The sequence below is a fragment of the Tetrao urogallus genome (assembly GCF_951394365.1).
Source record: "Tetrao urogallus genome assembly, chromosome: Z".
Lineage (NCBI taxonomy): Eukaryota > Metazoa > Chordata > Aves > Galliformes > Phasianidae > Tetrao > Tetrao urogallus.
The window spans coordinates 52,683,421-52,709,713 of record NC_136816.1 but is presented as its reverse complement, the minus strand read 5'-3'; the positions used below and the strand labels follow the sequence as shown (position 1 = coordinate 52,709,713).

At 36.4% G+C, this 26,293-nt stretch overlaps 1 protein-coding gene across 1 annotated transcript in view; it reads left to right on the top strand.

The window, feature by feature from the left end:
• The window catches only part of ARSB (arylsulfatase B), a gene marked incomplete at both ends in the record, with an annotated part of 63,062 nt that overhangs the window by 7,673 nt on the left and 29,096 nt on the right, over positions 1-26,293 (top strand). The window contains 2 exons of the mRNA XM_079548152.1: positions 133-340; positions 24,411-24,654. Of these exons, the coding sequence (XP_079404278.1) occupies positions 133-340; positions 24,411-24,654 (452 nt within the window). The remainder of the gene's footprint in view (positions 1-132; positions 341-24,410; positions 24,655-26,293) is intronic.

Below are 26,293 nucleotides of genomic sequence, written 5' to 3'. Positions count from 1 at the left end.
TCTGTGATTTTACCAAACACTACAATTAGAAGTCTAGAATAAATTCCTGTGCATGTTAATGAATTAAAGCACTTTTTTTTGCATGTAGTGCTTTGTGTTAAACTAATTCACATTCTCTCCCTTCCACCCCAGCCCCTCTTTCTCTACCTTGCTTTTCAGTCTGTCCATGAACCCCTTGAGGTTTCTGAAGAGTACATGAAACCGTATTCCTCCATTAAAGATGAAAAGAGGCGCCATTATGCAGGAATGGTGTCTCTTTTGGATGAAGCTGTAGGAAATCTTACTGATGCTCTGAAAAGATATGGTCTTTGGAATAACACTGTTCTTGTTTTCTCTACTGGTAAGTTCATTTGATTATATAGTTTCAGTAATATCTTCGATACAGTCGATACAGTGCTGATACAATGTCTAACAAGCTGAGCGCAGAGACATCTGGCCTTTGTGTTGTTCCTCGGTGTCATTTGTAATTACAGAAGATGGATGAAGGAGGAAACTCAAACTGTAAGGAAAGCTGTCCTTTTATGCCTTTTTTATATATGACTAAAACAATTCTCAAGAATTATCAGTAGAAATGGAGGATGCTCCTATTGGAGTAAAAACAGTGTTACAAATACAGAGTGGTGCAGTAAAACTGGAGGCATTTTACTTGCCACTGAGGTCACTGGGTATCTATCAGAACAGAATCCTTACTGTGAGTAATCTACCGAATTCATATGTCCTGAGCAGTAGGTGGCTTTCTGGTCAGTCTATAAATTGTTATAGGTTGCAGAAGGCACAAACTGTCAGTTGGCAAGCACGTTGAAACCAGAATTCATTTTTCCTCTTGCTTTCATGTAACATGATTTTTTGCACATTTCTAGCTTAAAATATTCCACTGGCATGTTGCACCTGAGAAGCAGAGGTCTGTTAATTTAGGCAAATGCAAATAATAGATAATAAGACAGTTTTCTTTGTTTCCAAACTAGGAGTGAAATGGAACCTCTCTGAAATACAGCTGCTTGGCTGGATTTCAGGGAAATAGATGTTCTTGTTTGGTTGGCAGTGGGAAGCTGCCTGTTAAAAATCAGTCATTTGCCCATGCTTCACACATCAGGGCTCTCAAAATGCATTTTATGGACAGGTTGAGGAGAAAAAAAAACAAAACCAAAACAATCAAACAGCCCCAAAAAGCAAACTTGAAAAGCAGAACTCAAATTTTGATAAAAATGCAATGATTTATTTTGAGTTTATCAAGTGCTTTGGAATTTCAATTTAAGTCCAAGCCTTCTTCCCTTATGATGTTGCATTTGCATCCAGGTTTTGTCTCTAACAGGATTTGATAACTTTTCTGTGCCTGTTTCCGTTTACAATGTTCTCATATTTAGAACTGAAAGTAAGCAAAGCCATATGGAAAATGATACCAATACTTTTTCCATGTGGAAAAAATCCAATCTTTGTTCATGGGGTCCTGGTAGAATTTTTTCAGCAATGTTTTTTCAGTACATTGTGGAATAAAGCTAACAACATCTGAGCTGGAAGTCCAGAGTATTTTGGAATTAAAGGGACAAATTTATTTTTTGTTTATGAGATGCTTTTTTTCCAAATAATCACAGCATACCCTGCTTTTAACAGTAGCTATTTTACAATCAGTACCATGTGCTTTTCAAACAAACTCAGACAGGAGAATCTATTATCTCTTATCTAATGGAACTTGTCTTGACTTCAGTGAAGTTTTAAACTGCCAGGAGTGGAATTTAATGATTCAAATGCAAGGAAATTGGGCCTAGATCAAGGAGATCACAGGGCAGTGGTGCATTTTTTCCAGTGTTCTCTCTTTAGTTCACACAACTGTTCCTTACAGGCATAAAATGTTGCATACATTAAAGACTCAGTTTTCAAAAAATCAAATGTTGAAGCCATTAACTGCTTTTTAAAAAGTGAGAAATCCATTCAACTTTTTCATATTCTGTCTATCACTTTTGCAGCTGGTATCTTTTAAAATGATCACTAGAAAGTGGTTGAAATGAAACCTAAGAGGGTCTGCAGCTGGGTGTCTTATGCAGAGAACTGTGCTGTGTGAGATCTCTTTGCAAGTTCTTGTTCTCTATTATATTAGTGTGCACTGATAGTTACAATATAGGTATACACCTAAATGGTATTAACTAAATTAATGAGCATGAAAGTTTGGTCTGCAGCGTGGCTTGAGAGGATTTATGTTTTTTTGTTGTTTCTGTTGTAAAATCAGTGCTCTTGTATGTTTGGGATTTCGATCTTTCTAGACTTGTTTGGTACTTTCCTTGTAATGAAAGTATATCTTCCCTCACGTCTTAGTTGTTTTACTCTGTGCCTTCTGCTGCTGACTTCGTGCTGTGTTTAGATTTCTCTTCAACCTTTTTTCCTACCTAGTTTTATTCTAGCGTAAACATTTTCTTCAGCTCGGTAGGGCCTGATAAGTGCTCTGAACATGTAAGCCTTGTTCCATATGACTAAAGAGATACGTTTTCATATATAACTAGGAGTTATCTTCAAGATAATTCTTCCTATGTTGTGAAGTTAAGAATCAGTAAGGTTAATTTAGAAATTTAAATGAGACTACAAGGAGGAGTCTAGGGAATGATAAACAGTATTCATAATTTTATTGGGCTGTGGTTGCATTTCTTCTCAGCAAAGTAGTTAAAGATACAGGACCATAAAGACACCCTCAGTTTTCTTAAAAACTCATGTAGTTCAGTAAGTGTAGTTTTGGAAAACAATAGAGAAAAAAGAAGTGAAGCCTCTAGTTTTGCGGTAGGTTTTACTTTACTATTTACTGTTCCTTTCTTTACTTACAGCCAAAATTGACAATTTTATGTTTATGCCTCACTATTTTGAAATTTACACAAACAATGTAGAAACTGCAGTGATCATTTGCTGCTGTTTGCTTCGCCACTTAGCACTGAAACAAACGGGTCTTCCTACTGATTCTTTCACTGTTCACTATCAAACCAAAAGATCTCTTTTTAGTGAATATTCAAGTCATCTAAAACATGGTATGATTTTTGCTCTCATAGTGGATTTCCTTTTGTTAAAATCTTTAGTGTTTTTTCCTGTTTGTATAATGTAATGGCTCAATCAAGATTCACTTGAAAACATGCCAGCTGGCAAGTGGAACTACTGCACATTTTACAAGGCTTTGCAAATTGTATAGAACTCCAGTTTCTCTTTAGAGGAAATAAAAGGCCTGATGGATGTACTGGGCCAAGAATGAAGTCATCTGATGATCAGTAAGGTCTCACCACCTCTCAATATTTCATGTACATAAACAATGCAGTTCTTTTTCTACAGATACACTAGCAGTTCTGGGAGGTAAATAAGGAAAAAAAGGGATACTAAGTGGTATTACATTTATGTATCCAGTAGCAGAGACAACTTCTTGACTGCTTCAAAGTAAAATAGAATTTGCTTTGCACATTTTGTACTGCAGATGCAAATGATTTACACTGATAAAATCAGTGGTGAAAGTAAAGTCCTTCTTTATTTAAGCAAAAGAGATAAAAATGAGTGCTGCAATATCTTGAGTGTACATGGATTTTTATCCATTTGAAACACAAAAAATCAACATACAATTTATTTTTCTTTTTAGAAAACATAAGAGAGTGTAACTACTGCTTTCCTGATGAGGACCTTGATTTAAAATACCCGAAGGTCATAATAAGCATTCTGGTTGTATAAATTTAGCTCAGTACTATTAGCACTGGTTTAGAAGCCCACGTTTTGCTTCAAATGTAGACCTATATTTGAGGTAAGAGGTGGAGATTTGCTGTCTACCGCATGTGTTTAAAGTTCTTGCAAAATGCAACAAGTTATTTGAGTGGACACTTGCCAACATTAGAAAACACAAATCAGACTTCTGTTTTCAGTTCTGTATTAGAAGTTATATCCATTGTCTTATTTAACTTTCAGCTTCTTAGTATTCTAAACTATTTTGAAAGCAACACCCTGTAACACTCTCTCTTCCTGTATGCCTGACGGTTCTTAAAAGTGGATTAGCACTGTAGTGTCTCTTTGTTGCCATTTGAGGGCTTTGAACAGTAAAATATGTAGAGCATTCCTCTTCAATCCAGGGCTTACATTGCTAAGAGAAAACTACATAAATCCTCTTAATGATGAAGGATGTGACAGTGATGACTGTTTTCATTCCAGAATATGTTTTCTTTTTTATCATTTTAGAATTATGATTAATAGAAGCACAAACTCTCTTGGACATACTTACTAATGTTTATACAGCCTCTCTTACACACTCATGTATTTTTCCCTAGAAATTTATATTATCTTTCTCTATTAAAGAATTCTTCTTACTCCTTTTTGTTTTATTTTATCTTAAGCATATCACTTCATTTTATTTTGTTTTAAGCATATTTTGGCTTTTGTCTGTGTGGTGTTGTATGTGTAATGTTGTGTATTTTCCTTCTTCTTTGTTACAAAACAGGGATCTGACTTTTACTGGACTTTTAAAATCTTTTTTATATCTTCCTTATGTCTTTGGTCTTGAGTGAACTTCATTTATTCTCTTTTGTAGGTAAGGAACTTCAGGGAGGCTTTTAGTTTTAAGTTGTCTAAAGCAGCCAGAGGACAAATTGATTGGAAAAGTTACTATCTGACTGTATTGTTAGATGTACTATCAACAAGAATTTTTAGTGTACCTCCTCAGTTATAGCAACTTTATTGAATAACAGGTTTAATCAGTCCTGTCAGGAAACTCTGAGAAGTTCAGTGTACTGTTATCAAAGAAAGTGCCAGAGCATCTACATTATTTACATACATATCTAAGTTGTAAGCACGTTCAATGAAAACATTTGAGTTTTTGTATTTGAAATTTCTACTTTTGTCTTGACTGTTTGTTATTCTACAAGCAAAAGGTGCATCATACCACTGCACTTGCAGTAATTGCAGGTATTGCTGGTGAGTGAGAAATAACAGAAGGTGAAGAATAGTTTCGGTTGGAATGGACCTTTAAGATCACCTAGTTCCAACCCCCTGTTACAGGGAGGGACAGTTCCTCTAGACCAAGCTGCTCAAAGCCCCATCCAGCCTGACCTTGAGCACCTCCAGGGAGGGGTCATTCTCAACCTGCCTGGGCAACCACCCTCACAGTAAATAATTTCTTCCTAATATCTAGTCTGAATCTACCCTCTTCCAGTTTAAAACCATTTCCCCTCATCCTCTCACTACATGTCCATACAAAAAGTCCCTCCCCAGATTTCCTGTAGGTTCTTTCTTCAGGTACTGGAAGGCCACTATAAGGTCACCTCAGAGCTTTCTCTTCTCCAGGATGAAGAGCCCCAGCTCTCTCATCCTGTCCCCATAGTGGAGGTACTTCAGACTACTGGTCATCTTTGTGGCCCTTCTCTGGACTGACAACAGGTCATGTCCTCCTTGTGTTGGGGGCTCCAGAACTGGATGCAGTCCTCTAGGTGGGATCTCATGAGAGCAGAGTAGATGGACAGAATCACCTTCCTTGACCTGCTGGTCACGCTTCTCTCAATGTAAATCAGGATATAGTTGGCCTTCTGGGCTGCAAGCACAAGTTGCTGGCATATGTTTTTTGTTTCATAGTCCAGTACTGGCTTTCTATTTTTATTTTTTTTTTCTAATTTTCCCCAATAAAGTAGGGGGAACATCTAATGCCAAAAGATACATGTAGTTGTAATGAAACATCTAGACTACATTGTAATTATGTTATGAAAAGCAGAAATGCTATCTTATGGAGGAAGTTAATTTCAAAATGAAAGCTGAGAAAATAATGGTACTCGAGAAATATAGTGTCTTTCTTTTTTTTTCCTATTCTAAAATCTTGTGAAAACCTGAAATGTTTTGTAGGAAATATTTGTCTTTGATTTCTTATAGCATTAAGTCCCATCACCCCTCCCTACTTTTTCTCTTGCAAAACTGAGCATTCTGAAATTGAATTCCTGAGCAGAGGGTAATCTTATGGCAGAAATACTTACTTCTTATTAGGCTTTAAAATTCCTGCATAGCCAGAACCTGGTATTTTTCTTCCTGCTTGAAAGAAATGCCAGTACTTAAAGTGAAGTTCACTTGTAAATAAACTCAGAAATCATTGATTATCAGTGTTGCTAGCTGTCCATTTTTGGTTAAAGCTTTAACTTAACCATGGTAATAGTTATCCTAGCAATTTTTTTTTTCTCAGGCTCAGATTAGTGATGAATGCTGAAAACAGCTGATTTTACATGTTAAAGGCATTTAATGATTTCACACCTCTGTTGAAAATTTACATTAGAGTATAATTCCTATACAACTGTACTGGTTTACTCTCCATGACAGTGTTAAATAATGCATTATACTGTGTATCAAAATCTTCTGCACTCAGTTTGATGACCTCATTCAGTGCGCTGTCACTGGGAGAAGTCCATTTTTTTCTTAATTATGTTTTATTTAAGTTGCTTACTGCAGACATATGAGAAGTTTTTCAATTATTCACATTGGTTTTAGGTTAAAATTTGCCTTTGTATTTCTCTTGTGTTTAATAATGATGTATGTTAGTATTGACCTGACAGTGCAGAATCTGTAACTGAGACTGTTTAGTTACTGAAGCTGCTTATAGTAAAATGATTGCCTGAAACTGTCTCCACTAGTATTGTTTCCATTGCTAAACCAGTACTAGGCAGTAGAGAGGGATTAAAAAAAAAACAGAATGAAAAAGGACATTGTATGTGCAGCTGTTGAAACACCGTGTTTGTAACTGTTGGAATCTTTGTATAAAATTCATTTTTTCCATGAGATCAATTTTTCTTTTTTTCCTTTCTTTTTTTTTTTTTTTTTTTTTTCTTTTCCTGTGTTAGAACAGTCAGGAGAATAAACAGACAACTCTGTTAAGCTAAAAAAAAAAAAAAGTGTTGATTTATCTGAATACTACTCTGTAAAAACATGGTGCTCTGATGCAGAAGGAGTATTATGTTCTCTTGATGGAAAATGAAAGCCCGATGGGTGCACTTAAATCTTGATGAAAATTACATGAGCAGAATTTTTTAGGAGAAGGTGTGGTTTTCTCTTTCCTCTGTGCCTCTAACAGAAACAGCTTTCAGTAGTTCTTCTATGATACATGCTCAAAAATCTGTATTAAATACTACAGATATAATAGTGGATCAGCTGTTTGAAGACTTTAAGTAGCTTTTCTCTTGCTTGTGTTGAACCTTCAAGGCTGCTCTTTCCATTGAGCATCTACAGCATCATAATGAAGTATACAACGGGTGTCTTTTTGTCCACAAACCTTAACTAAATGAAAGTTGTTTTTTTCACTGAAAATGCATGCTTCCTGCTAGCCATCAGAGGAGAGTGTTTGTCACACTTTCAGCACAACTCAAAAATGAAGCAACAAATGGGTCTTTCAAATGCAACATGGAGAAATAGGAAAGAACTTGAGTTCAAATTAAGGGCAAAGTTATTCTCTAATTCATGCTGTGAGTAGCTTATCCACAGTGTAGATCCCTGCTCTGCATGCTGTACTGTCTCTCTCTCTCTCTCTCTCTCTCTCTCTCACTCTCTCTCTTTTTTTAAACAAAACCTCAATGGGAGTTCCATTCTTGGAACATGTACAGAATAAGCAGCATTCATGCTGTGAAGATCAGAGGGGAGAAATTCTCTCCAAATGTGATCTTTTACCACTGCTATTGACAGTCCTCTCTGTTTAACTCTGAGTCACAATCATAGGCTTCAATCATACAAAGGAAGGGCTCTGAAGTCCTGTTCTGTGACCTAGACTTGCAGTAAGAATGTGGGAGGTCAAAAATAATATGCATTCACAGAGCTATGCATTGAAGCTGTCTACTGCTTGCTCTAGACAAGTGTTTGGCACTAGTAAATGCTATTTAATTCCCCTTTGCCTATACAGAATTCACCCTCAGAACTGGGAAGAAAAGAAAAGAAAAAAAAAAAACACAGACCAAAACCCAACAACAACAAAGTGTCTGCTTATATTCTTGATACTGGCGGCTGATGGAAGTGTTAATCCAAAATTTGTGTACAGTAATGCTGTACACAAATGGACAAAAGCAAGAAAGTTATGGGGAAGTTGACTTTTTTCCATCCTTTGCTTTTATCTCAGTGTCTGTGTTTTGTTTATCTTTGTCTAAGCTTGTGTGCACACTGTATGTTACTCATTTTACTTATTTTTGAAATATTTGTAAACTTCAGAAAGTTGCTTTGTAGAAACGTTGTGTGTAGTGTGAAGCACTCCACTGACATACTCTGTTTTCAGTGGTATTGAGACTACCATTGTTAGACTGGCTTCTTAAAGTTTATAAGCTCGGTATAAAATAACTTCACAGTTAACTTTTAATAGACTTTCCAGTTCTGCTTCGTTGTGGATGGACCCTTACACTGGCCTCCATATGGTAGTGATTAGGTGTAAGAGCATGATTGCACATAAAGCCCCAGTCCTACAGAGGAGCACTCAATATATAGCTTGTAACAAATGCTTACAGAACCAAACGGGATGAATGAGATATGCCATACTATTCCCGCCATCTTTTTATATACTGCTTGCTTCCATTAATTGAATTGTTGTGGATTAAAAGAACCTAAACTGTTCACGGTTGAATTGCATTGGACTTTTAAAATACAATAATGTCAGATAGAAAAACCAACAATTTAGTATTGCAAAAAATATAGAATTAAGCAAAAGGGATGACAAAGCAACATCTTCAGTAATCCTATGTGGTGGTTGTTTTGGATAGTTGATGCTGTGTCCCCAGTCCACTTTGTTATGTAGTTCATGCTCTGTTAAGATGATTGTGTTCCTGGCTGATGGCAGCAAAGTGGTAGGATCACATTAGATCCTTGAGATGCAGGATCTCAGGATCAAAAGCTCAGCGCAAGTATCTTTTTTTTTTTTTCACTTTCCATCATTCTGTTTTGTCCCTGTTCATTGTAGGGGATTTGGTGTAGATGACCTTTAAAGGCCCCTTCCAACTGTAAGGATTCTATGATTCTGTGTTATTTCTGTGTATTTAACATAATAGATCTGTACCTGGGGAAGATTTCACTTTAGCGTGTGTTAAAGCAGTAAGATTTTTTCTCTCTGCTTTAATTCATAAGTAAGTGTAACCAGCAGAATTTACTTAGAATATTTGAATATAGAGATGTTGAGTGCCTGGGAATTTGTACATTTTACAGATGTCATGTTTAAAAAAAATAAAGGACATAAATAGTAGTTTTTCCAAATCACTCCTGTTCTGTAATCAGATATCATATCAGCTAAAATTGACTTAAAAAATGGATAAAAAGTTTAGTATTCTAGTTCTGTGCTCTTTCCTTTCGATTTTCCTCATCATTCATTTCTCTAATAGATGTTTAGAAGGAATTAAGCTTTTGATGCCATGAAATACAAATCGCTTTCTTAGGGGACTTTGTAAAGACTCTCCTCTTGGTGAGTGCAAGAATTTGCACTTTTCTTTGAAGTACTTGTTGCTGCTGGAAATTTTTTTTCTGGACTATGTGGTTTCACCTGAATGACATTTCAGATTGATTACTCAACTGGGTGAAAGAGAAGGTTTGATTCTGGTAATACAGTAAAAGTATGGCTTCTGTCCCATCAAAAAAATATGCACTGTGAAATAAATTATCAAGTTTATCTAGCAGGACAGGATAAAAAAGTTTAAAGTGTACAAATCTCTATTCTGTTTTGTGTCTTTGGTTGCCTAGAATAAGTAATTTTCGTAATTCAAGACTGTGGCTTTTGCAGGCTGGGAGCATTGTTGCAAGAATTAGAATCATTGCATAGGTAAAATGCGCAGTAGGCTGTGGAAGAACAGCTGTTACTTTTAAGTCCTCTGTCTTGAAACTAAATGAGAGAAATTGGATTTAGATAGCAAAAAAAAAAAACCATTAATGTGCAGGAAATATGAGCTTTAATTTTAAAAGCTGGAAAAGAGACCACGGATATATTTATGAAAATGTGATCTAGTGAATACACCCTGAAGTGAAGAACAATAAGAGAAACTAAGTAATAGTAGGAGTTCCTAAGGATGATAAAATAATGGAAAAAATAAGGTAGGAAACATACACTCCCCACTCACTTACTGACTCACTCTTTCTATCACCTCTTCAAAATGCTGGTGGAAGCAAGCTTTAGAAGATACCTGGGTGCTCAAGGAGAAATAGCAAAGACTAAAGACATCACTCTTGATACTCATCTGTATTACTGACAGGATGGCAGTGAATACAGCTGTGCAGAGAGGATGCTGTAGCACAGATTAGGAGGTCAATTTGGACCATGATGAAATAATCTGGTATAAGGAAGCAAAATTTTTGTGACTGTGAAATGATGAAAGATGAGTGTCAAAAGCAGAACATTAACCTTCCCAACTGTAGGATAGAGATGAAGCGTAAGTGGACTCTGAGGTTATGCAGAAAAAAGCCCTACAAAACACTAAGGAAATCTTGTAGTGTCTATTTTCATGGAAAAAAGGTAAGCAAAAGTAGATAAACAATTGCTGAATGAAAAACAGTGCTTCTGGCATCTCCTGGCAATCTATAGGATTTAGACAGATGAAAACAGATTATCGCAAGAGGTTGTATGGGTAGGTCATTGTGTTGTTCATCTCCTGTGCATGCAGAAGAGAATGTTCTTTTTCTGTTTATTTGTTTGTTTGCTTGTTTTTCATGAAACAGTGTTGGAAACATAAGGGGCATGTTTAACGTTGGGAAATAAAATTTGTAAGATAGTGAAGGCTAGCACATGGAAAGTATCTGTCCTTCATTGCTAATAAACTAGGAGAGAGTTTTGAAGTACCTCTGAACATTAGTCCTGGGTGTTAAGATTTGGCCACGGTTACATGTATCAGACAGTGTAAACATCTGATGCAAAACTGGCTTGGGGACCACTTACTGCCATGTTTGTTGTATGTTCTTAGCTCTTCACACTGAAGTTTGAAGTAATAAGCTCATTTTTCCCTCCTTTCATGAGGACTTTTCTTTGTATTTCTTTTTTTTTTTTTTCAGCTCAATCTTAATCTTTGTTCTGCTTTTGATACACATTCCTACTAATGTTCTTCATACTATTTGCAATTTTTTGCATCTCTGGGTGTCTTGATATGTCTCATATGACTGGAATATGTCTCTTACTAGTATTATAGTATTTCTTCATCTTAAAGTCTCTCTCTAAGCAGGAAGAAACACCCACACTGACTATATGAACTTTTAGCACTGCAGCCATGTAGAATGTTGCCTGTGCTTGTTTTGAGATGTGACCTCTAATTGCATTTGCTCATGTTAATATATATAGGCAGTGCTTTGTGTACACTGAAGTGAACTGACCCTGAATTCTCATTAACATTCTAGAGTTGCTTGAACTTAGTTGAGAAGAAGCAGGAGCAGCAATTTCACTTGTTTTACAGCAAATGGCTTCAAACAAAAGTGATAATGAAGCAACTGCAGTATGTGCTTTTCATTATAAACCTCTTATATTAGATGCAATCTACATTTTTAAGCTATGCAAAAGATTATTACTGATCATACACAGAGTACTGCATGTATTGACATCTGCAGAATTTAAGGACAGTTGTAATAATTGTTCAGTCTGCTTTTGTTTGCACTGCAACACCGTAACACATTTTGAAATCAAATAAGCATTTGTTATAAGTGGATCTTAAGAATGACGTCCTACACATGCTTTTCTGTCCAAATTCTTATAATTGCTTTCTTTTATTACTGTTCACATGGAAGAAAAAAAAAGAAAAAGTTGCTTCCATTATTGTTCTCCGAAAGTTATATGTAGAAAGCTGAGGTTTCAAATACACAAAAACATATCTTTCTTCTTGCAATTACTTCACGTTATGCTGTGTAAATCTGCCTTCAGGCTTTATACTAGTGCTTCTGATTGACTGAAAAAGCAAACCTATGTTTAAGAGAGTTTAATAATTACAGGTTACTGACCACAAGTGATTCACATTGACTAGGAGGTGTAAACTACTGCTAAACAACAGCTACAGTTACAGGACAGAGACAACAGAAAGAAAAAAAAAACACAATAAAGAGAAGAAAAAGAGAAAATGCTTGTCTCAACAATGTCTGTGTGGACAGTGGTGCTGATGGGTGGAACTGTGAGGTCAGGGGCTTTTTTCTATCAATGTTTTTTCTGCCCACAGGTGTTTTTCTGCCCTCTGTACTTCACTTCACAGGTGATTGCCCCTGGGGTCACTCAGCTGTGTGTGGTTTCCTGTGATTCTCTTCAAGTGACCTTGAGTAGCTTGAACATTCTTAGTAGTTATAATGGATTTGGTTTATTAATCAAGATAATTTTGACAGAATTATGTTGAGAGTAAGCTCACATGCAGTTGTACCAGCCTTTGTTGAAAGACTTTTGGCCTCTTGCACAAACTGAGAGCTTAACTCTTTAAATTAATTTGGTCAGAACCAAAAGAGGACATCTTACTGTAACTAATGGCAAATGAGAAGGGGGCCCCTTGCTGACCAAAGACCTGAAAACCTTCAGTAATTTAGTGAGTCAGTTATTCTATAGTGCTGAGAAAGACTTCAAGTTAGATTTTTGAAAAATTACTAACTTGTCCTTGTCAAACTGAAGGTAAAGAAAAGATGGGAGTTCTCAGCTCACGTGTGTGGGTTGGGTAGTGGTAGCTCAGAAGAGCTCAGCATCCCCTCAGTGTGCCTGTACTGGGACGCATTGGGCAATCTAAGGCTAAAGCTCTGTTTATGGTGAATTTGAGCCAAGGAACTTGTCAGTGTTTTATGAATTTTTCTTCTCTACCGCTGTCAGCAGTGGAATTGGAAACTAGTTGACCTGAAAAGGATAAATTTTCTAGTATAAAATTTCTAAGGGATGATCATTAAGTATAGATAGGCATGAAAACATCAGACTACAATGCCTACTACGAGCAAGATATGCAGCTTGAGTGTTACCTTGAAGTTTTAAGTTTTTTCCATGTGAATATGGACAAGCTACCTCTTGAAATTGCTGAAAATATGTATTTGAGAACTGAGTGTGGTCAGAAATGGCAGAGCGTTGCAAGCAGAGAGATTTCATGACTTCAGAATTCAGGAAACATGTTCAAAAGTGTCAGAAAGTTCAAGGATAAGGATGATAATGTTGGAGAAAGGTTGAATCTTTCCAAGAGGAAATTGCTGGTGACCTTACTGAACTGCCATGGTGTCTCAAATATACACTGCAGTGATTAAGATAATGAGATCAATTAGAAAAGAGATTATTTTGGCATGTGATTGGGAAAGGAAGTCATAAATTTTGAATAAAATAATCTCTGTTAAACAACAAATTTTAAGTGCTGCTTCTTGTTACCCCTTTGGAAGCTGCATTAATGAGGCAACATTAAAAAGGAGAAGAAGAACATTACATGTACTTCTGGAAAACACCCTAGTATTTTTATTATTACTATTTCAAGGAAATGTGTTCAGTTATAGCCAGCTTAATGTCTTATGTCTTAGATTTGGCAATCTATTACTCAGGCATTTTTGATGTCAGCATGGAATTATAGAATGGCTTGTGTTGTAATCAACCAAGTATCATTAAGTTCCGACCCCATGTGCCACAGGCAGAGCCAGCAACCTCCAGATCTGGTACACGATCAAATTTCCCAGGGCCCCATCCAACCTGATCTTGAACACATCCAGGGACAGAGCATCCACAGCCTCTCTGGTCAACCTGTTCCAACACTTCACCACTCTCTCTGTGAAGAACTTCCCCCTACATATAATCTAAATCTTCCCTTCTTGAGCTTAAAACCATTCCCCCTTGTTCTGTCACTGTCTACTCTTGTAAAAAGTTGATTCTCCTCCTGTTTATAATCTCATTTTAAATACTGTAAGGCTGCAATTAGATCCCCTCGCAGCCTTCCCTTCTCCATACTGAACAAGCGCAACTCCGTCAGCTTATCTTTGTAGAGGAGGTACTCCAGCTGTCTGTTCAGACATTAAAGGAGTAAATATCAGGTAAAAAATGATGTTGAAATATTAATACAGCAAGACTGTTCTCTACTGTTTCCCCACCCAAAAGACATAATGTAGTGCTGAAAATCTTAAATTTATGGGAACTGATTAAAAATGCTACTTAGATCATTGAAGGGAAAGAACACTTTTTATTTAAACTTCATTTTCTCTTCATTATCTATGTTTGTTTGCCACCATATTATCTTATCACATAATCCCTTTCTCCTCTATAAACTTCATTGCATTTAGACAAAGCCAAGTTAGCTTTAGGGATACCACAGACTTGGACAGTAGTGAATGTGTGGGTACAAGACTGATGCATTTTCCATCTTGTCAATGTATACTTAATAAACTTACCTGTTTCATTTCATTGTCATATTGACGAAAATGAAATAGACTATGGTAGACAGAATGATTACAACAGATTGCAAAGTAATTAATCACTTTTTTTTTTTTTTTTTTTTTTTTTTTGCCTCCTTTGAAGTTTAGGACTAGTATTATGAAGATTTTTCTTTCTACTTTTCTTCATTTGGCTGGGAGAATTGTCAGGTGGAATTTCAATTTTTGTGGTTTATATGCTTTTTTTGAGAATTGGCTTAGGAAAGATACATTGGTTAAGGTACTTGCTACCCTTTTTTGAATGTCCAGTATTGCAAGTAATAATGAAAGAGTTCCATTTCATTTTAATGTTTTATGCCAATAGATGTGTGCTTCTTTCTGATTATGAACTGTGCCAGGATTTCCTCTCAAGGAAAAGTGATGTGAAAAACAGATGTATAAATTCGTCCAATTGCCTGAATCAACTCATAGTGTTAAGGCAATGCATATGCCCACTTAATATTAACAGGGGAAAAAAAGACATCTGGGCCTGCAGATGAGCTGTAAAAATCGTAGACAGACAGGAGTTGTGCTGTTGCTAGATGAACAAAGAACAACTGAAATGCTCATGACACTAAATTGTGGCCCTGACACTTCTGTCATTTCGAGTGAACTTTTTAATTCTCTTTTTGTTTGTGGCTGTTCTGAGCTGGCTGGAGAGTTTCAATGCTGACTAGTTAACACTGGCTGCAGGAATTGTTATTGGAATGGCTGACAGCTGTCTGCCAGCCTGTCTGCACAGCCTTCCTGTGCTCGCTGCTGCTCGGCTGCACACTGCTATTGTTCATCTGGAGCCTTTCTCTTAAAATCTTTCCCAGCTGTATCCTGATATGCTAAACCACTTAAATTAGCTCCAGATTGCTCTGTTTATTTTGGGTAAGGTAAGTGACAAAGTGCAATCCTAACAGTCCTCCTCAAATAAACACAGAGGAAAAGGGGGTACTGGATATTATGATGGAAGATGCAGATTCTAGACATAAGCATGAGGCTTTAATGCATGTAAATTGGATCATTTGTCTCTCCTGTTTGCATGTGATTCTAAAATTTGGCAGCTTCACAAGCCTGGAAGTTATAGGGTTTTTTTTTTTCCTTTTTAAAGGAAAAAAAAAGTGTTGTCAAAATATTCTTCCTGAACCAATGATCCTCTAACGTTTGTAGTCTTCTCTGCAGCCTTAAGATACACATCTTAAAACTTTTGCTGCATCTGAATGCAGGGAACTCTGTTGTACAGAACTGATCAGCAGTAGATACAAAGCTATTTTTAGCCTGGATCATGTTCTCACGTGTTAGAATTTGTTTGTCTTCTCTTACCTTATAGCTGCAACTTGAGCACAAAATCAGCAGGCCTCGGGTCAGGCATTTTCCATACATTTGGAAATATAGATACGTTAGTTTTGGCTGATTGGTGCTTATACAGACTGTAAGTACAGCATCAGTTGCCTGATTTTCTGCTTTTTTCCTCAAAAAGTTGCTATAAAAATGTCCTAATCAGATCCTTTTTTTTTTTTTTTTTTTTTTTTATAACAGCACTACACTTGTTCTAAGTGAATTCACACTGCTTCCAGAAGCAGAGGAAGCAACCAAAATATATTCAAAATAAACTTCCAAATGCTTTTACTGAATGAAAACACCTAGACACTGCCAACTATTGGACACTTTCTGGCTCTTGCAAGCTTTACGCTTGAAATTTGGTGCTTCCTACCATACTCACAGTCATTTATCAGTCCTATTCACTCCTCTGCTTATGGAGGAGTGTCTGTCTACCACATAAACCTACCTCTTCTGCTGGTAGGAGGAGAGGGGAGTGTATTTTAAAATGAAATGAGAATTTTAACAGTCTTTTAAATTAAATATATAACCATGATTGTAAATGAAAAGAGGGAGCATATGGAAGGGATTCCATATGTTCCCTTTATCAAAGAAGTAGATTTGCTTCTCCTCTCATCTTGACAAAGTGCTTAATCAGTTACTCAGAAGCAACTGGAATAAGCAAACTGGAATAAGTACTCTAATTATTGACCATATTTGCCCTTTAAACATTTTGTAAACGTTTCATGCTAGAGTATATGTAGTTGATGTAGCATTTAGCTGCAGGAGTATAAGGAGCTTGAAAGAATCCTTTTCCCCTTTATTTTGATGATGCTTCAATTTGATTAAATATTTTGAAGTGTCCAGATCTGCATTTTAAATTAAACAATTATTGTTTAGGTTTTGTTTTTTTTTTCTTGTCCTCACTTTTAAAATACTGCATAGCTTTAGACAAACCTTTCAAACAGAGCTTAGCGTGGTTTATATATCAGACAGATGTATGCTAGATCAGCTTACTTCAGGGGCCCATGAGGAGAAATTTTGGAGCTTGGGAGTTTTCTCTTACAGCTTCAGAAAAATTCAGGAGTTGAAAAATGTAGGAGGTTAAGCACAGGTGAAAAATAGAAAAAAAGCTGCAGCATGGAAATGCTGACTTTGAAAAGCACTGTTGGTACAGCAAGAGTATTTGGCAAATATTTTGTAACTTTTCTCAGGAAATAAGGTATCTTTTGCACAGAGTCAGGATTATTAGACTGAATCTGCTCTTTACAGAATCACAGAATCACAGAATTGTAGGGGTTGGAAGGGACCTCCAGAGATCATTGAGTCCAACCCCCCTGCCAAAGCAGGTTCCCTACAGCAGGTCGCACAGGTAGGCATCCAGGCAGGTCTTGAACATCTCCAGAGAAGGAGACTCCACCACCTCCCTGGGCAGCCTGTTCCAGTGCTCCGTCACCTCACTGTAAAGAAGTTCTTGCGCACATTTGTGCAGAACTTCCTATGCTGCGGTTTCCAGCCGTTTCCCCTTGTCCTGTCTTCATTCACCACTGAAAACAGTCCGGCCTCGCCATTCTGCCCCCCACACCTCAGATATTTATAGACCTGGATCAGGTCCCCTCTCAGTCTCCTTTTCTCAAGGCTGAACAGACCCAGTTCACTCAGCCTTTCCTCATAGGAGAGATGCTCCAGGCCCTTCACCATCTTTGTGGCCCTCCGCTGGACTCTTTCCAAGAGATTCCTGTCTTTTTTGTACTGGGGAGCCCAGAACTGGACGCAGTACTGCAGATGAGGCCTCACCAGGGCAGAGTAGAGGGGGAGGATCACCTCCTTTGACCTGCTGGCCACGCTCTTTTTAATGCACCCCAGTAAGCCATTGGCCCTCTTGGCCACAAGGGCACACTGCTGGCTCATGGCCAACCTGTCATCCACCAGGACACCCAGGTCTCTCTGCAGAGCTCCCCTCCAGCAGGTCATCCCCCAACCTGTACTGCTGCATGCAATTATTCCTCCCCAGATGCAAGACTCTACACTTGCTTTTGTTAAACCTCATCCGTTTTTTTTCTGCCCAGCTCTCCAGCCTGTCCAGGTCTTGCTGAATGGCAGCACGGCCTTAAGACTGTAGTGGCACCTGTACATGATAAACAATTGGAGGTGAATAGATACGTGATATCTAAATGCATTTATTATATTCTCAGTGCTTGAATTTTCTCTTGCTTTGCACTTCTATATATAATACTTAAAATGTTTTTCCTTTGCTGGGTTCTGAATGGGATAATGAAGTGGCTACATAGTAAAAAAATTTCTTTGCACACATCACTTGATTTATTTATTTTATTTTTTGATCAACTCCTTATTGAATACTTCATTTAAGTGTTAGTTGGTTATTTCTTGCTCTGTTTATGTATGAGCATATATGCATACAGATCTGTTAAACTTTTGGATGGCTACGTTAGTAAATGAATGTAGGTGTCTAAGTGGATTTGTTTATTTAAATTCAACATTCTTATGATGAAGTATGATGCTTATTGATGCTTTTAGATATAAACTGTTTTATTCTTTTATTACTTACAGCTAAAATTTAATTATGCAGACTTTGTTCCACTGAGATATCCAAATGTCCAGAACTGTTGCACTGAAAGTGGGTTGTTTTTTGGTGGTGTTGTTATTGTTTATTTGTTTGATTTAGGTTGATATTTTTGGGGGGGGGAGGGGAGGGAGGTGAGAAGAGGAGAGGAGTCTGTTACTTTTCTTAAAGGAAATACTTCATTATATGCTGTATTCTTTTTTTAGAGTTATATTAAATGTTCCACATTTTTGAAGCATTTTTTATTTCACAAACGCCAAAAACAGTTTTTAAACTTGTCATAATAATTGGGTTACTAACATACAAACCCAGCTTTACAGTTCTGCCATTGCAAGGTTGTATAATATATATTACAAATTTAAAGCCTCTGATTTTATCATTTTATGAGAGTGGAAGGTTTAGAACATATAGAAATTAAAGATGCTTTCAGTGAGGAGGCTTGTGATTAGCTCCTTACCTCGAGTAGGAAAACAGAAAATCTTGAAAAGAAATACTGGAATTAAAACTGCTTACTAACAGCATCTAATACAATCCTGGATGGGTCTGTGGGGAATTTTCAGGAAACCTTCTGCAATGAGCTCATCTAAAGCAGTTTGCTAGGCGTGTCAACAAGACTGTGAGGTGAGGCTTAGCTTTGTTGTGGTCATAAGAAGAACACAATCATGAGACAGAAAAAAGTGCTCTATTAAAAAAAAAAAAAAAAAAAAAAAAAGTTACTTTGCTATAGTAGAAACAAGATCTAGCCTTCCAGCCTTTTGGAGAAAAAGTAGGTTGTTGCAGTGGAATTGCTAGGAAGATTTTCTCATAGCTTTTACTATCTGTTGCCTATGTGGTTTGTCTTTATTATATGAAGTAGGCTGCTGCTTCTGTTGCAATGTTATTCAGTTAAAAAGTTTGTCAAACTGAAGTTTGTCAGGTTGGAATTGATACACGCTTCATTAGTTGTTGCTCTCAGAATTGCTTCATTCCTGTTCTTTATTATCAAACTGTTCTTCAAAGAAGCTCTATTCATTAAACTGTTTACTACTTGCATGTGTCTCATGCCACTGCATAGATGCAGTGCACTCATCAGACTGTTAGGCAGCTGGCAACTCCTCAGGGAAGAGTTTGGGAGACACAGAATGGCATATCTGTTTAGTTTTGTTTATTGATTCCTTTAAGAACTCCTGTAAAACATCTTTGACAGTTTACAGATTACAGATATAGCAAACTGAATTCTTTCTCATTTGTATGATAGTGAATATTAATTACAAAAACAGATGTTTGTGAGGAAAAAAACATCTTCCTTCATTTTTAAAAGTACAGAAAAGATGCACAAGCTTTGTTGTGCTTAAGTTGAAAGTTTAAAATTAAAAATTTAATTACCTTTACCAAACCCCACAATATTTTGAAAGACAAACATCCTGTTACATGAATATTTTTCGGAATACAGTTTTTATTATCTGAATTTCATCCAGAATATTGTGGTAGGAAAGTGCTATTTTTGTTGTTTTAGTTCAGACCACTGAAGTGTTTCAGTGTGGACAGTGTTGTACTGACTTTAAAAGGGGGAGAAAGTGATTGAATATAAACAGAACAGTGACTGAGAGAATGTAAAAATTGTCTTATGTGAAATGATTTTGCTCTTGAAGGCATACTCAAATAGTTGTTAGGGTTAGGAGAACTATGTATACATATGTTTTTTGGTTTACTGGCAGAAGTTATCATCAAAACGTATGGCAAAATTTCTCCAGTACATTAAAGGAAAGAATATTTCATTTGGGATTTTATCAAGGATGTGTTTCCCACAAATACATTCATATGGAAAACATGAAATGAAATGCATTGCTGTTTACAGATTGGAAGCATTATATTGGTTTAGGGATTTTAGATCTACTTATTTTGTTAGCATCAGTTCCATTGAAGTTGCTCAGTGTGGCAATTCTTTTAGAAGAGGATTCTTATATTTTGATTACTGAGGGCCAACAGAAAATTACAACACAATTATGATACTCACAGAAGATATAAATAGGCAGGGGATGATAATATCAGAAATGAATCTATCTTTTATACCTGCAGATTTTTGTCCAATTCCTGATTCTCAGGAGCATTTACTGCCCTTTAAAGACAATTCTACCTGTTGCTACTCACTTTGCTCAAATCTAACAGTTACAGGATCTCTCCACAGTGCTTAGAACTGTCAGTATGTTCAATTTTCCTTTTAGAATTTTTACTTTCTTACATAGCAAGAATAACTTCTCTTCCCAAGTCAGTGCAAGCATGTAATTGTTTTTTTTGTTATTGCTGTGTTATACTGATTTCTCTATAGTCAACAAAAATGAAGCTAATTCAAATGTACACTACTTTGCTCAAACTAAACTTTCAGAGTTACTGGGACACTTCTGTTTCTCTGCCTCTTTGTTTATTCAGTCCTTATTTTGCTGTGTACCTTACATATGCCTCAAATATCGTCTTACAGAAGAAAATCCTGTCAGAATGATAAAGAACATTTCAGGTGCTCTTGTCTTAAAATAGCACAAAATGATGGGTTTGATAAGAATACTGAGGGAGGACAGAGATAGCTAAATATCAATCAGAGCAAACCAAGGCAACAACAAAGCTCATTACAAATGCATAATTCTTCCATTTGAGAAAACAGACAATGCTGAATAAATTAGCTGGGTTATATTTATGCCAAATACCATCATTTCTAATTACAGACTTACTCTCTTCACTTTCATCCTTTCTTTATGAACAAAAGCTGGTTGGTTTTATAATTTTTCTAATGCACACGATATGTTGTGGGTATTATTGAAGCCTGAATTTTACAGAAGTAATTGCAAAAATTATTCTTACCGGTAAGAAAAAAATGCTTACTTCCTTTTCCAGACTATTTTGCCATTATTTTTAATGAAAATCATACTTGATGTTTGTCTTCAGCATAGACAATTGAAGTATCATTCTTGAAGTGGCGGGGCTTCTGCTTTCAGCTGAAGTAGCAAGGCTGAAGCTTTTGTAAGAAGCGTTATTAATCAGAGCCTCTAGCTGTAGGTACCTTGATTATAAAAGCTTTGCTCTGGAGTCTGTCTACTGAGATATAATGTATTAGTGTGAGTCAGAGAAACAGTTGCACAAATGGGTGGTAAATCATTGAGGAAGTATTGTTTTGAAGTGGGTTCAGGATTGGGTATGAAGTTGGCATAGAACATGAAGAAACCATGATCCTATTTATCTCTTACCTAAGTGGATGTTAAGTATGTGTTTTAAGCTACTGGAATTTTCCATATGTGCCATGGAGTGCATTCCACATTCAAGACACTTTGCTAAAATAATGTGAAGTTTTATTGAGAAATAGCATGAAGACTTAGCTTGTTTGGGAGAATTTGAGAATGGCTGTACTCCCGTAGACAGAGGATCCCTCTGAATATGTATCCTCTCACTATAGCAGTATCTGGCAGCATGTGATTGGGAAATGATGTTAGAACTCATCACTGGTGCCTTCTCACTGAAAATTTTGTGAAAATTTTCAAGTGTTCAGCAGATGTAGCTGAAGAAATTCCTGAGAGAGAGAGTAGCTGTTTTTCACCTAAGAACTGTAAATGGTATTTTAACTTTGAACTTCTTCATTGGCTTTCTGAATCCATGCAAATTTTTAGCATCTATAGATGAAATATCAATAACATCCACAGCTATGATCTTAGGGCAAAGGTGCATGCGTACACAGGAAATGTCTGCTTTATGTCCTGTTGTCTAGACATACAATAGACCCCCCAAGAAATCAGTTACAGTTCTCTAGTGGTTTTCCATGCCTTTCTTTCTCCCAAGTCTGCCTCTCATACAGTCAATGAGTTCTTGTTTATTCCTTAATATTTGATCAAGATAGGCACCATTATATGATCTTTTAATGTTACGAAACTTTCTCCTCATTAATTTATTATTGATAGTTGAAGTCGCAGATAATACTTCAAGTCATTCACAAATATGTGGGTATAACTTTTTAAAAAGTATAAACTGCCAGTTTATTCTGGCATCATCAACTCTGTTCTGATTCACTAGAATGAAAATTTCAAGAATCAGAACAGAAGCCATGATTTTCCATACTTTACTGGTTGTTCAGTAAAGAACTGAAGCAGAAAGCAACCCTTGCATATACATTCCTTAGAGAGAAGGAAATTGCAAATTAGCAATCTGAGAATCAGTGGGATGAAACTTGTTCCGTATGTTGGGTTTTTTCGTTTACATATCAGGTAAGTTAGCAAAACAAGAAAATATTGTTTCCCTCCTTCCATTTCTTTTAATCATATACTACATATGGCATTGCACACAAGTCCTTACTTGTAGGTTTATGTTGGATAGAGGCCTTGTCTCAGGGAGTTTATTGCATAATGAATCTGGAACAGTGTTGAGTGTATTAACTAAACTACAGATAGTAAAGTCTCAGAAAAAAAAAAAATATATATATATAGTAAAGATCTGGCTGTAATCCAGGAAACATACACTTCATCCTTCTAAAGCTCACTCTACTTCTCTAATTCCTTGCTGTTCGCTGATATGTTAGTTTCTGGAGTCTTGAATAGCAGTGTTTAAACTGATACAGAAAGTAAGTAGCTTGTCATATGAAGAAAAAACATAGTGAGGACAAATTGTAAAATCAAATCTTAACTAACAGTAAAAGGCATCTCATCTATACTATAATTCTCCAAAGCTACTGAGAACTCTGTCCCATCATTATTCCTGACAGAATTCCTGTTCACACTGTATTCAGGAGGAACTGTAGAACCAAAGTCTTTTTATTTTTTTTCTCCAACAACTGTGTGAATTCTTAGGTCTCCATACTCAAGATCTTTGTGTGAGAAATATTGGTAACTAGTATTTGATTGCCTGTATTTTTGTACTGAAAATGGTGAAGCTCTTGATTTTATTACTTTTTTTTAACCACTGCAGACTTCCTGGAAGCTAATTGGTCCACAGAACACTTTGTACTTTTCAGATCATGTTTTTTTCAAGTGTTTAGTTAAGGCTTCCATCTTTGAAAGTCCTATACTAGATTATACCTTAGTAGAACAAAAAAAGTCTTTCAGTAGAAAAATATTCGTAGTAGTGTTTTACACCGCTCCTTAATTAGTGAAACTGAAGGGAGATCATTTGGCAGTTACAGTAGAGTCCTTCTGTAGTGGATTGAACATTAATTTCCTGTTTCTTACCTCAAATTTCAGTATTTTACTTGGGAAGTACTTAAAACAGAAACTTGACAATCTTTAATGAAGATTAGTCCAATGACTGCTTTGAAAGTAATTTTAAGCATACTAAAATACAGAAAAGTCATGCTTAAAAAGATTATCATCAGTTACTGTTCTGAAATCATTAAAACAGGTATAAGCAAGAAAAAATATAAAATAGTAAATACAGTCACCTCAAATCATTAATCCTGCCAATTTTAGAAACCCAAGTCTTTTTTCTTAATGTAGAAAACTGGTTAAAAAGTTGCATGAGCTATCCTTGATTCGTGCAGGTATTTCTGTGTTACTGTAATCAAAAGTTCAGCTTTTTCTGTAACCATTTTGCATAGTCTTACCAACCAGAATTGATTGAGCATATTTCCAAGCTGTACATCTACTTCAAGTAGTTTCAATTCAAGCTTTTTGCTTTTGACTGAGAAGCCATTTGTTTTGTTTGATATAACAAATCAGTCACTTTGGCAGCTGACAAAAAACTGAAGAAAATATTTGTGAATGAGGAGTATGGTGTCCTGTCACTGGAATAACAGTTTTCTATTTAAAATACAACTCCTTTGGAAAATGGAATGATAGTGTAGTCTAAGTACTAGTGATGTTTTTGATAGCAGCTCTTCCTGTGGCCTTGAATATAACTGGAATTAAAATTAAGTCCTCGACCCCAGAAACTTTAGCTGTCTAATGTCAGAGGATGTATTTAAACATTACTTTCTAAATCATCACCTTGCAATATGGTATTATTTGTGCCCAGTAAGAACTTTATATTGTAGTAATTTCTAAGACTTCTGCAATAATTAATTTAGCTTTTAATATGCTCTGAATATATTCAGTACATTCTATGAACTTCCATGTCATGCCTAGATTGTAATATATATATATATATATATATATATATATATATATATATTTCAAATGGATGGATAGCTATTGTAGGGAGGATTGTTCTGTTCCTTTCTTACAACTGATTCTGTTTAATTACTTTTTTTCAGATAATGGAGGACAGACTATGGCAGGTGGAAATAACTGGCCACTTAGAGGAAGAAAATGGACCCTCTGGGAAGGAGGAGTTAGAGGAGTAGGCTTCGTTGCAAGTCCTTTACTGAAGCAAAAAGGGGTAGAAAGTCATGAACTTATCCATATCTCTGACTGGCTGCCAACACTGGTGCACCTTGCTGGAGGACATACCAATGGCACAAAGCCTTTGGATGGCTTTGATGTTTGGAAAACCATCAGGTAACCTGCATGTCAAATCACTGAGTCAGAATTCTGGTATGGGAAGAATTTATCCAACCTTGAGAACAGAGCTGAATCCAATTAAAAATGTTACTTGTTTCCCTAGTTGAAAGGAAGGTACAGGTGCTCGCTCATGAGAAAGTTATCAAAGTTGCAGGTTAATCCTTTTGCTCAGATGTGAGGCCTTTGTAATGTGTTAACTTAGGTGTGCTGAATTTATCAGTGCATGCACAATGCTGCACAAACATAGTATGCTTTTTAAGAACTTTCTGTCTTACAGAAGTGGATTTGTACAATGTGGAGTACAAGTTAGTAAATTACATGGACCCAGCTCTGCCTCTACAGAGCCAAGCTGGACATCTCTGCAGTATGCTTCTGGAATTGGACATGTGGGAAATCTAATCATACATTAAACTAATTGAACGTGAATTTGGATGAGTCTCTATTACACTGTGCAGTGTCTCAGAAAGCCTGCGAGGTTGGATGCAATGATAAACCTGACTTAGTTCCTGAGTTTGTGATGTTGAATCTAATTTACGCAAGTGCAGTGCTTACATGACTGTAGAGAAGGCAGCTTAGCTCCAGCTGGATTGGCACTGAGACCGTGAATACCTAATAAATTTTACTGGTCTCTCACCGATTCTGTGTACTTCTCATGCTGTGTGTATTAAATGGGACATCCTAGACACCATTACTTCAGATAATGAAGTCTTCTGTGCATTAAAAGAAAAATGAGTGAAGTCCCATACATTTTTCCTCAAGAGTATCATAATAAAAATGGTATCACAAATATTGGATATTGGACTTGAGGCACTGGGTACATCTGAATATGTGCTTGTTACTGGTGCACTGGGCTCAGCAGAATAAGTTGAATGTAAAAGAATAAATGGAAAAGGCATTAACTGATAAAGGTGATTAATCACTGGAACAAACTATCAAAAGGAACTCTAGTGATGTCTCTAGTGGTATTTTCAGCTAAAACTTAGATTCAGTTAGTCCTTCATCTTTCAAAGCTATTCTTGTATTATAATGTTCTCTTCTATCCTACTGAAATGGACTCTAGAGCCCTGTCCTGGTTTTGGCTAAAAAACAGATTATTTTCTTCACAGTGATTAGTATGATACTGTATTTTGAGTTTAGGAAAAGAACACTGTTGATAACACAACAGTGTTTGAGTTGTTGTGTAACAAGTGAATTCTCAGCTTCTCACACTGCCTTGCCAGAGAGGAGGTTGGAGACACATAAGGAGCAGGGAGGGGACCAGGAAACTGATTTAAACTAACCAGAAGGCTATTTCATTCCATAAACTGAGTAATAAAAATGATGGTGTTGACTTTGGGTGCTGCCACTTCTTGGTGACTAGCTGAGCATCAGTTAGGAGCTGGTAAGCAATTGCGCTGTGCATCACTTGTTTGTACATTTTTATCTGAAACGTTTCTTTCCCTTCTTTTTCTTTCCTATTAAACTGTATTTATCTCAACCCACAAGCTTTACCTTTTTCATATTCTCTCCCTGTCCCTCTAAAGAAGGGTGGGGGTGATTGGATGGCTGAGTTGTCTGCTGGGTTAAACCACAAAAGTCCTTTTGGCACCCAACATGGGGCTCAAAAGGTTGAGATAACACATGAATTTTTTATAAC